General features: G+C 40.9%; 1 protein-coding gene across 1 annotated transcript in view; it reads left to right on the top strand.

The window, feature by feature from the left end:
• The window catches only part of LOC141106651 (uncharacterized), a 198,150-nt gene that overhangs the window by 88,934 nt on the left and 96,198 nt on the right, over window positions 1-13,018 (top strand). Inside the window, exons 13-14 of the mRNA XM_073597594.1 lie at window positions 3,666-3,780; window positions 5,871-5,983. Coding sequence (XP_073453695.1) covers window positions 3,666-3,780; window positions 5,871-5,983 — 228 coding nt within the window. The remainder of the gene's footprint in view (window positions 1-3,665; window positions 3,781-5,870; window positions 5,984-13,018) is intronic.

The raw sequence follows: 13,018 nt of genomic DNA, 5'->3' as shown, positions 1-13,018 counted from the left end.
ACTTGTTGGATGAGCTTAATGGCCAACTGTAGCCTATTGTGTGGACCTTCTGGATGGATACTGTAACAGGTGTCCCAGTTGGAAGACCTTGCTTCACCTGCTGTTCCAGCAACATTTTTTACTTCCTTTAACTTTCTGTCCCAGTGACAGTGGTCACTCACCAGAAAAAAATAAAGTAGGTAACACAGATGGCAATAAAAACCTTGCAGAAGCTTATAACTTCTTATACAGTATTTGGTATGTTTTGTCATATAAATAATATAATTATAACTTACTATAAAAAGCTGGATTGTATAAAAATTTAGATATATGAAATGTTTATGGAATTTCTTGCTACCACTGGAGACATAAAGTTGTAAAAGGATGACACTTAGGCTTAAAGAAACTAAACTGTATCTGAGCACCACAAACTAAAAACACTATATCATTCATTTATACTATTTAAAACAAATTCCCCCATCCATCCATGTCTCTATGCTTTGTTTTGTTGAGAAATCTATTTGAAAACACACCCTAGTATTTCTAACCACAGCCATCCTAAGTAAGGGCAGATTATTCATGTAGTATGTACTTCCTGGTATCCATCTGCTCTTGGCTATGGCATGCAAGCGGGAGGGTGTGCTTAGCTGAGAAAGCCCCTCCTCTAATGAAGACTCCTAAGATGTATGAGATCATTTTGGCCTAGGTTAGAAACCAGGAAGCAATTGAAAAAAAAAAAAAGTTAAAAACAAGGAAATATAATATACTGTCCCATCTATTCACTAATACTAGCAGCGTAATGCCCCGTACACACGACCGGATTTTCCAACAACAAATGTTGCATGTGAGCTTGTTGGCGGAAAGTCCGACCGTGTGTATGCTCCATCAAACATTTGTTGTCGGACTTTCTGCCAACAAATGTTGGCTAGCAGGTTCTCAAATTTTCTGCCAACAAAGTTATGTTGTCGGACTTTCCTATTGTGTGTACACAAGTCCGTCGCTCAAAAGTCCACGCATGCTCAGAAGCAGAAGCGGCCAGTCTTGTAAACTAGCGTTTGTAATGGAGAATTAACATTCGTGACTGGGCAAATTAGGAAATCTCCAAATGATGCGCACAATTCTCTTCTTCTTTAATGGGATAATAATGAAGCTGCTTTGCTGGTGATACTGATGGAGTTATTGCAAACAATTTTTCAAAGGCTTTTATTTTTCAAGTGATATCAAGAATAATAATAATAATAATAATAATAGCGCTAAATGAAAAATGTAAAAAGAAAATCGCAAATCAACACTCACCAAACTTCTAACAAATAACATTAGACATGTAATCTGCCAATAGAACTTAACCAAAAAGTGCATTCTATGCATCCAAAAATATAGAAAATATACCAAATCAAATCATTATTCAACCAAAAAAATAATGTCAAAGCAATTCTCCAAGGCCAATAATAAATAACACGTTATCTCCTCCGATTCCGCAACATGTCTGGTTGACTAACGGCTGTTCAGAAACAAACTGAAAAGCACAAAATGAAAAGTGCGAACTGAAAAGCGCTAAATGAAAAACGTGAAAAGAAAAGCGCGAATCAACAATCACCAAACTTCTACTAACAAGAAATTAGCAGAAGGAGCCCAAAGGGTAGCGCTAAAGAGCTGAAAAAATACATAGTACGTCACTACGTTCGTAATTGTTGGCCAACATTTGTGTGACTGTGTGTATGCAAGACAAGTTGGAGCCAACAACCTTTGAACAAAATTCCACGGTTTTGTTGTCAAAAAAGTCCGATCATGTGTACGGGGCATAAGAATTAAAAAATAATTCACCTTGATTGAAAGGAGTTTATTTTCGCTTGAAGTCTGGAATTACGGGACAGGAAGTCAGTCGGTGTTAGAAAATATCGCTTCCCGCTGTCAGCCTTAGTTTTATAGAAAACCAGAAACCAAGGGGTCTTTTTTTTTTTTGAATCTCACTCTTGATTTGTTATAACAGTACAACCTTACCTCTCACTTTCTTGAATTTAGAATTTACTTGAAATGTCTCCCTGTTGGAGCAGAAGTATCAGGTTGTTCTGTCTCCTTCCTCTTCTATAACTAAGGTTCGTTCAGTATGTCCTGGAAAAAAAAATAGCATTGTCAATTGACAATTGTACTCTCTTCCCACAGCCTGCACAGAGTGTCAGTTATCAGCTCTAAGTAGAAGACAGGTTAGCTTACTTGGGGACCTTATAACATGACAGCGAGCTTCCATGTCTACTCTGACAGGGAGAGTATAAATATTTTACATTAGCCTCGATTCTTACAAAAACTAAAATTAAAATTGAAGGGTACCATCATCCAGAACAGTAAATGCAAAGAAGGGGAGGAGGGGAATAGGGGCAGTTGGTTAGGCTGTCCTCTAGGGCCTCCAAAAAGAGGAAATGGACTATCTTGGCACCAACCACAGAGTTTGATTATAGTAAAATATTCATTTATTACATATAAAAACATGTATCACAAGATTAAATATCAAAAAGATAAAGGAAGATCCATTCAGCAATGAAATACTGTCATGGATATGCAGTAATGTTTGTCTGTCAGCTTACCTCTCCATGTGTTCTGCTTAAAGAGGCCAGCCACTTCCACCTGGCTGCTTAAGTAATCTTTCCTCAAAGCATGGCTCCACCCCAGCCCGTATCAGGGAACTCTATATAAACCGGTGCACTGCAAGCCAGCTCTGCTGATCAATATTGTGTGTTTGGCTTTCATGTGCGGCTTGCTGTGTCTTCTACGTCTGATTCCAGTTACCGATCTTGGCTTGTGCTTGACTATCCTTACCTGCTTGTTACCCCGAACTTTGGTTATCTCTTGACTATCCTTACCTGCTTGTTACCCTGACCTTTAAATATCTCCTGACTATCCTTACCTGCTTGTTGCCCCAACCTTTGGCTATCTCCTGACTATCCTTTGTTTTCGCAGTCTGCTGCTTCCACTCTACCTCCCTGTAGTCTACCATGAGTGTGAGCTGGGAGGCCTTAGGGGTCGCGACCTCTGCCAGACTGCAGATAAATCCATCCCCACCACTAGGGGCCTCTGGTGAACACCCACTGACTCTTAGATTCGGCGCCCTGGGAAATCTCATGCTCTAGCTCCCAGTGTCACCCGTGTTGGTACTACAGAGTACTTGCTCTCCTGTATCACCTAGAGCTCCATCCGCAGCAGTCAGCTGTAGGGTCCACTACCTTGTGTTGCACTCCAGACCCCAACGGGGTGGATCTGTCACCTGGACTCAGGTGACCTGACAAATACTTGTAGACTTCCAGACTGGTTACTGGTTAAAGTGCTTGTTCACAGATTTATACAATCCTCAACAGTTTCACGATCAAAGGACCGCTGACAGGGAGAAAATACAACACCTATCCCTGCTCTGATAATTTTCCCAAATATTTTGATGTTTATTATTAATAAATTATTGTTATAACCTCAATTACTGTATATAAAACTAAATACGTTTTTTGTTACTTAGGCACAGTATTTCAGTAATTTACCTTTAAAGATAGTCAGTCCAACCAAAATGTTCATTTTTAAGCAATAAGTAGGGCCTGGTGGACTGACTTGGTTTGTTTTATGTCTTTAAGTCTAAAATTCCAAAATCTAAAGTCTAAAAATTTTAAGTCTAAAAGACTAAAATTTCTACTTTGTCCTTGCAGCTGGATGATAATGGCAAGTTCAGTGAATACCTGGACTTGGATCAATTTAAATTACCATTTTCTGGACTTTCAAATTACATCACGTGTGATATTACAATGAAAGAAGACGGGACAGGTAATGTCTACCTCTTTTGTTCCAATTTATAGTAAATCTGCACAACAGAGATAAAAGAATGGGCATGACCTCCTACTGAAAATGAGAACAATTGATTGCTTATCATCTGTAATTATATTGGCACCACATCCCGTAATTTAACAATAAGAAGAAAAGGGATAATGGGATTTTTAGGGTGCAAGATTCAACACAATAAGTATATCAAATTATATTTTTTTAACATTAAAAAAATAATAGAATAAAAGGTCCACCAAAAATACAGCATAGTTACAGTTACAGAATGTGCAGCTTAACAAATTCTCAACATGTTTCACCACGATTAGTAGCTTCCTCAGGAGAATTACATTTGTCAGGCACTATCTACTGAAAAATAGAAGGAAAGAAACAATACACAAAATTACAATAAGACAAAATAGATATAAATACTTTGCAGCAGGGCTCATTCCTGCGCTCCAACTATAGCATCTGTGAGGGGTTGCAGTGTTGTGGCACCAGTGCCTAAGGCTGAATTTTTCTGCCCCTGTTCAACAATGGCATGTAATTACAATTCTTGATCTAATATTTCACAGCAGGGCCTGTTCCTGTATCCACCAAGAGTAACTGTGAGGGCTTACAGTGTTGTGGCAACACCAACACCTAAGGACCTATTTCTGCACAGTATATAGGGCAGGCCCCTTCTTTCAAACATCCAACTTACAAACAACTCCTACTTGCAAACGGAAGGAGACAACAGGAAGTGAGATGAAATCTACCCCTAGGAAGGGAATTTCTCTCCTGTAAGAGTTAATATGGGAAAAACGTGTCTCCTCTCCACTGATGCTTTATCACCAATCCTTGTTTCACTAAAAACCCCAAATTTTCAAAATCCAATTGTCATTGGGACAGAAAGTGAGGTGAAATCTTCTGAAGAGGTGCACAGACAGCAAACAAATGTTACAGGGGTGATAACCCTTCCCTATGTTTTCCAAAAAGCTTGAAAATAGATTTTTTTGATGGAGCTACACTTTAAAAATGTACTGGTTCAAAATTACAAACAGATTCTACTTAACATCAAACCTACAGTCCTGTCTTGTTTGCACCGCCTGTATACTGCTGTTCAGAGTATATAGGGCCTGGGGGCCCCACGCCTTTCCTTTTTTTAATTTGGGTACGGGGTTCCCCTTAATATCCATACAAGACCCAAAGGGCCTGGTAATGGACTGGGGGGTACCCATGCCATTTGTCTCACTGATTTTCATCCATATTGCCGGGACCCGACATTACATTAAAACCGCAAGCAGTTTTAAATGATTTTTATGACTTTAAAAATGTCATTTTGTGCAGGGACTGTTCTAAGCACGGGAAACATGCGCCCCTTTACAGGCATACTATAGACACCCCCCCCAGGTACGAAATTTAAAGGAATATTAAACTTTTATTGTTTCACTTTCAGCATTATTAAAATCACTGCTCCCGAAAAAACTGACATTTTTAAAACTTCTTTTTGCATTGATACATGTCCCCTGGGGCAGGACCTGGGTCCCCAAACCCTTTTTATGACAATAACTTGCATAAAAGCCTTTAAAATGAGCACTTTTGATTATTCATGCTCGTGTCCTATTGATTTTAATGGTGTTTGCGTGTTCAAACACATTTTTTGCCTGTTCGCATGTTCTGGATGCGAACCGAACCGGGGGGGGGGGGGGTTGGCTCATCCCCAGTTCCCACTGACACCATTGATCTTTTTAGCTATCTGTAAGGGGGTAATTCTTCCCAATGACCTCAAGTGTAAGGAGCATTTTTTACACTGTCCACCCTGAGTTGTAGGTATAGTAATTTTTTGTAGGGGTTCTCCAAGACCGGAAATTTATTTCAAGGGTTCCTCCATGTTAAAAAGTTTGGGGAAGGCTGAACTAGAGGGTCAAGATGACAACAGCCTCATATGTTATTTGTCAGCCCTGAGGTAAGATAGGTCAGCCTCCATAGGGACCTTGCAACCAAATACTGAGTTGCCCGACAATTCTGTGTGATGGGGAGAGAATGCAAGTGAATAATAGCATACACAGTCAGCCCTGAGAGGTCATTCACAAACGTGGACTCTTTTTTCACAGGTGTTCTGGTTCCTAGTTCCTGTTACATGCCGATCACCAACAGGCTCGCTGTCCTCCAGCTGGATCGTACAAGCATAGGCTCATACTACAATAAAGTCCACATACCATTTGGCGTGAGTATAACACAGTCTAGGTAAATGTCTATTTGTTCATTGGCACCAGGAGAAAAAGTGAGGGGACAAATTCAAAATTCTGCGTTTTTCACCAATACACGAAAAGAAGGGAAATTTCTTTGATTCTGGTAACAGCCATTTAAGAGGGCATTTCTTTTTTTTTTTTTTTTTTTTTTTTCACATAAAAGTTTATTAAAGTATTAAACTGGTATACATACATTTCTGTATAACAAAAGTTGACAATGTATTATAAAGTACAATACAGCGGGTAATCCAGATAAGTACAGTTATGTTGTCTTGAGTAACAATAACAATGGTTTGCAAACATATAGAGAGACCAGTTTCTCAATTATGACTTCTAGTGATGTCACAGGCAGGACGTAAAGCGAGCCCAAAGTCATACCTCAAGTCCTGTCTCTATAGAGAGCTCAATAATTGCTGTATGGTTTACCATTTTTACAAAAATGTACTCTAGGTCTTATTAAAGGTGAGGATATGATAAGTGAAAGGAGAGAAATTACAGAAAATACTAGAGAGAAATGGGAAATGTGGATAAATAAAATAAAAAAAAAAAAAAAAAAGGGGGAAAGGGGTTTATTAAACTACTGAAGGAGGGTACCTAGGGATCGATTGTGAGAGAGGACCCAAAAAAAACAATCCATGGTATTTAGTACCGTTCGGCCATATGCAGAACCATATCAAGTTTTGAATCTTTAAGTGAAGGTCCATGGGTTTGTTATACATCAAATCATACAGAATGTGTTAAGACCTTCTACTCATCTCATTAGTTGTTCAAAGACCTGGGAGTATTTAAAGACAAACCACGGAGACCAAGTTTTATGATATTTCTCCGTTATTTCGGAGGATTGTGCTGCTGTGTCTTCCATCTCGCAGATATAGGCAACTCTATTTAGCCAATCTTTGAGTGTAGGAGTGTGGGTGGATTTCCAATAAAGTGGAATAAGTGAATTGGCTGCATTAATCAAGTGCTTGGATAGAGAAGTTTTATATTTTTTAAATGAAAGATTGGTTATACGGAGCAGGCAACATGTCGCATCTAGCTTCAGTTTGGTCTCCGTGATCTGTAGGATAACCTTCCTCACCTCGGCCCAAAAATCCTGGATCAGGTCGCATTCCCACCACACGTGTAACAACGTACCCCTGTCCTTATTGCATCTCCAGCATATTTCTGTAGTTTGAGGGAACCACTTATGTAGTTTATCAGGGGTGGCATACCAGTGAGTTAAGATCTTATAAGCCGTCTCCTGCATCCGTGTACTTATCGAGCCTTTATGGGCCAGTATACAAGCAGCCTCCCACTGTTTATCAGTGAATTGTGTATTCAGTTCCATAGACCATCTCTCTCTGAACCTGTCCATGTCATCAGGTTGCAAATCCTGTAGTAAAGCATAAGAAAGGGAGGTAGATTTTTCCACTATCTCCCCTTTCAGACATAATTGTTCAAACTCGGTGAGATCTCTTGTGAAATTGTTCCTGTGTATAGCGGAATTGACAAAGCTGCGTATCTGGAAGTATGTCCACATGGGGATGTGAGGTGTTTTGTTATCGCTCCTAAATTGGGAGAGATCCTTTATTTTCTTTTTTGTGAAGCATTGCCCTGCCAGTATAGGCATTTTGGTATCTGTTGATGTCAGAAGGTGGTTGCCCACGCCCGGTGGAAAGTCTGAGTTATCTTTTAGTGGTGTGAGCGGGCTTAGCGGGGAAGAGAATTTAGACTGTTTTGCTAGTATGTGGAAAATGTCCAGGGAGGTACCAATAAGTGGATGAATCTTTACCGTGAGGGGGTATGCTATTTTTGATACCCATGGTAGGAATTGAAGTGGGGAGGAGCACATATCGTTTTCTATGGTGACCCAGTCCTTATTTTTTGAGTGGCAATGCCAGTCAATGATACGGGCGAGATGAGAGGCATGGTAATATCTCTTAAAGTCAGGTATCCCCAGGCCTCCCAGCTTTTTGGGTCTGGTAAGGAGTGAGGCTTTAATGCGGGGTGGTTTATGGGCCCAAATGAATCTCATTTGTATAGCGTGTAATTTTTTGAAGAAACTATGGGGAATTTTGACAGGTAAGGTGCGTAGTAGGTATAAAATTTTCGGAAGGACAGTCATCTTGCAAATGGCTGCCCTGCCGAACCATGAAAAGTAGGATGTGTGCCAATTTTGTAAGTCTTTTTCGATAGTTTTAAGGATAGGTGGGAAATTCCGTTCATATACTGAGGAGAGTTTAGGTGTTAACCAGGTGCCCAGATATTTGATTGCATTGTTCTCCCATTTAAAGGGGCTGTTGCTCTGAGCCCTATTTAGTACATCTGTCGGCAGAGTGATGTTCATGGCTTCAGATTTTGAGAAATTGATTTTAAGGTTGGAAACGTAGCCATATGTGGAAAACTCTTTCAGCAATGAAGGGATGGAAATGTGCGGGTCTGTCAAAAAGAATAAAAGATCATCTGCGTAGGCAGCAACTTTGTATTCTCTGGTATTTAGACTGAAGCCTCTAATGGAGTTATTCATTAAGATATGTCTAATGAACGGTTCCAATGATATGATAAAGAGCAGAGGAGACAGTGGACACCCCTGTCTAGTCCCATTTTTTATGTTAACACTCTCTGATAATGTGCCATTAATTTTAATTTTAGCTGAGGGGTTTTGGTACAAAGCCGAGATCCATGTCAGCATATGTGGACCTAGTCCTATGTGTTCACAAGTCCCCATCATATAATCCCAAGCTACTCGATCGAAGGCCTTCTCGGCGTCGGTGGACAAGAGAAAGCCCTCGATCTTTCGCTGACGGGTTGCATAAATCAGATCCAATGATTTTGTCACATTGTCTTTAGCTTCCCTGTTAGGGACAAAGCCCACTTGGTCTGGTCCTATTATATCATGCAATAGAGGCTTCATTCTATTGGCGATAATTTTGGCTAATAACTTGACGTCAAGGTTTAGTAGGGAGATCGGGCGATAGCTAGCGCAGTGTATTGGATCTTTGCCTTCTTTAGCTAGTACTGTTATGTGTGCTGTCAAGAAGTCGTGTGGGACGGATCTCTGGGTAGATAATGAGTTCAATGCGTTTGTTAAAGGGGAAGTCAAGATGTCTAAAAACGTTTTGTAATAAATGGCACTAAAGCCATCTGGGCCTGGACTCTTTCCTGTTTTCAACTCTTTGATAGCTTTCTGGATTTCTGGAGGTTCTATTTGTTTCTCTAATTGTGCGATGTCTTCTATAGCTAGGATTGGCAGATTGGATTCTCTCAGGTAATTTTTTATGGCCATGTCCCTATCTCTCACCATGTTGTTGGGTTTATGTTGGGGTGGGAGGTTGTATAACTCTGAGTAGAATTCATGAAATTGTTGTGCGATTTTATTCGTTGCTCTTTCTATTTTACCTTTTTTATTTTGGATGCCTAAAATTGAGTGTTGTGAAATTTGGCCTCTCAGTGCTCGTGCTAGGATTTTCCCCGTTTTGTCCCCCTGTTCGTAGTAAATCTTTTTTTTGAAGAAGAGAAATCTCTTGGATTTAGTTTCTAGTATGTCTTTGAGTGACTTTCTTGTTTCTAATAATAATGTCGCTGATTGGGTAGTAAGTGATTGTTTATGTTGAGTTTCTAAGTCACGTATTTTGTTCGTCAGTTTATTTATTTCCAACTCAGTTTCTTTTTTTCTTCGTGCGCCCATTCGGATTAGTTCCCCTCTGATATAACATTTGTGTGCCTGCCAGACCATTAAGGGGTCTGCTGTTGGGGTAGCGTTAAGTGTAAAGTATTCTCTTAATGATGACGTCATTTTTGGTAGTAAGGATGGATCCGTTAAAAGTGACGAATTTAATCTCCACGTGCTGGATTTCACGATGGGTTCCAATATGTTCAGCGTGATGGCTATTGGGGCATGGTCCGAGATGGATTGTATGCCTATATGCGCCGCACTTAAAGTGTCAAGGTCCCTTTGTGAGATGAACAAGAAGTCTATTCTCGCATGTCGGTTATGTGGTATCGAGTAAAAGGTGTAATCTCGATCCTCTGGGTGTAAAAACCGCCATGAGTCGATCAGTGATAAGGAATTTATTAAGCTTTTAATTTTTTTGAGAATTTTATATGTGAGATATGTTTTCCCAGTGGAAGTGTCTTCAGAAGGGTTAAGAGGAACATTAAAGTCCCCTCCTAGGATCACTTTCCCCGCAAGGAAACTTGTCAGTGCTGCAACCATTTTCTGACAAAATATGATTTGCCCTGAGTTCGGAAAGTATACGTTGGCTAGAGTTATGATGTTTCCGTGACATGATCCCTTCAGGAAGATGAATCTTCCTTCTGGATCCACTAGTTTATCTGTTATGTCAAATTTTGCGTCTTTGCTGATTAGAATTGAAACCCCTTTGGATTTAGAAGTATTGTGTGTGGCATGATGTGCCTCTGTGAAATATCTATCCGTTAGATTAGGTATATGATTTGTTTGGAAGTGTGTTTCCTGGAGGAAAACAAAACTGGGCCTACCTTTCTTCAGTTCTCTAAGGAGAGAGGATCTCTTTTCAGGGATGTTCAAGCCCCTTACGTTGTGTGAGATGATTGTAGGGTTGCGTCCTAAACCTGAGTAAGCCATGGTGAGGAACCAGAGAGAGACGGCCCAAAAATCCCCTGCACCCTGCTCAGTGGGGAGTATAATTAGACAAAAAACAAAGAAAAAAACAGGATTAGGTTAACTTAAATTAAATTAATTAAAATTAGACTTACTGAGATTGTGTACAATACCGACACCAAATAAAAAAAAAAGAAAATAATGCAAAGTGGAATTATATACCGTATAATGAGGAATATGCGGACAACAGAGAAATATCCGCTGTCTTAGGTATTTAACGTTCTGTCTCGGTATATATATGTAGAATGGTTATCCCAGAGAGGGGTAAGAGAGGGAGTAAGAAATTAGTTTAGAGAAGTAAGAGTGGAGAAGATCTAGGTACTTCCTCCTCGGGCAAAGCAGTATGCCCTGGAGGATCAAGTTTAGTGTGGATCAATGGGCACAATCGATACCCACCATGCACACTATTGTGGGTTTGGGGAAGGAACCCAGCGAGGGGGACCCCTGAGAGCAAACACCTATCCACCTGTATCGCGGATATCCGAATAGTCTGTGGAAGGTAGGTGTTGTTCAACAGTAGGTGAACCAGGCCTGGCCAGACTACGGCCTAATAGTCTCATTTAAAGTGCTAAAAGGTCTGATATGCACTATAAAACAAGTTAAACAACAATAATAAGAAAAAAAAAAGGAAAAAAAAAAAAAAAAAGAGAACTCTGTAATAACAGTCAGCTATCAGTAGGCTCATTCCTCTAGCCACCCTGTGAAGCGGTTATGACTTGCAGATTAAGGGTTAATTATACAGCTTTTTTCTGTAATTATGGCTGTAGCAGGAAGTCCGCTCCAAAAAAAAAAAAAAAAAAAAAAAAAAAAAAAAACCCCTTATCTGTGCATTCAGATAAGTTATGCATGTTGAGATGGTTATACTTAACCGAGGACCATACATGACCATGGGATGTGTGGGTAACTCAGCTCAAGTCGGGTCCGTTAACGTCCGGGTTCGAGGCATAAATAAAACATGAAAAAGAGAGAAAAAAAGAAGTAAAAATTCTCAAAAATAAACCAAGCCGCTTGTTTTAGGGGCTGTTCATGGAACAGTGGTGGATATGATTTTCACAGTTATAGCTATGTGTCGGAAAGGCTGATGCTGTTATGCTCGTTCTTCCATCATGCTTCCATCAGGATGTGCGCGGCTGCGCGGTGTGCCACTTGACTGTGGGTCAGAACGAAAGTGCTTCTGTTTCTTTGTATGCTGTTTTTCGGGTGTATTAAGAGGAGAGCATAGAGGGCTCCGAACTTGGGGTGTGATAATAAACTCTTGGTACCAGTCCGGTAGCTCAATTACTCCAAGTTGGAGTGCATCACAAAAATCCGGGAGGTCTTCTGGCGTGCGAAGCGTATGTTGTCTACCATCAGAAGTGACCAATAGGGCGAAGGGAAAGCGCCAAGTGTATCTGATCTCTTTCTCCCTCAGTTTATCCAGTAGAGGTCGCAAGGCCCTGCGGTTTTTCAAGGTGATCTGAGATAGATCTTGAAATAGTTTAATGCATTCTCCATTAAAAATGATTTGGTCATTCCTGCGGGCTTTAAACATTATCTCCTCCTTGAGTGCAAAGCTTTGCAAGCAGCAGATTATGTCTCGTGGGGGTAAAGTGTCTGGACCCCTGGCTCTCAGGGCTCTATGCGCCCGCACGAACTCGATTTCTGTGTCTTCAGGCTTTTCTAATAGGCTGTTGAAAACTCTCTGCAAGACTGAGGGGATTTGATCAGTTAAGACCGATTCAGGGATTCCGCGGACTTATATTATTGCGTCGACCTCTGTTGTCGAGATCCTCTAAATGCCTATTCATTTCTATGAAATGGCGTGCATGGGAGGAAGTAACTTTATCCAGTCTATGGATTCTAGTGTCCCTCTGCTTCCCTGCTGTTTCTTCAGCGGCCATCTTTTCTTGTAGTACTAATAGGCTGGTTTTGAGGTCTGTGATTGCAGCAGAAAATGAGGCCTTTATGTCGGCTGCGAAGCCTGACATGTCCTCATATGTGAGGGGGTGCCCCGCTCGTGAGCTTCTCCTACCGTACTCCTCTGCTGCCGACTGAGAGTCCTCACTGAATTCATCGTCCGCGTGCACCGGCGCCATCTTGCCCCCTTCCGTGTCTTTCAGAGCAGCGGCCTGGTTCCTGAAGACATCAGAAATATCCCTCCCAGCGCTTGAGGCCATGGATCTCCGTGATCGGGTGTGATGAGGGTGTTTGGTTTGTCTGCTCATCCTCTGTGCTGAGTGCAGAAAAGACGTGCTTGGGCCTAATGTCTGGCGGAGCTCTGGAGTTAAGCTGCCATCCTCGCTGCGCGCCAAGCCACGCCCCCGGGCATTTCTTTTTTAGTGATATCCTGTTATTACCTGTTATGCCTACAGGAAAGGAAATGAAGGGAAATCTCCCCAATACAACAAAG

This window comes from Aquarana catesbeiana, linkage group LG08 (assembly GCF_042186555.1).
Source record: "Aquarana catesbeiana isolate 2022-GZ linkage group LG08, ASM4218655v1, whole genome shotgun sequence".
Lineage (NCBI taxonomy): Eukaryota > Metazoa > Chordata > Amphibia > Anura > Ranidae > Aquarana > Aquarana catesbeiana.
The sequence above is the reverse complement of the archived record's forward strand: the minus strand, read 5'-3'. Positions and strand labels throughout refer to the sequence as shown.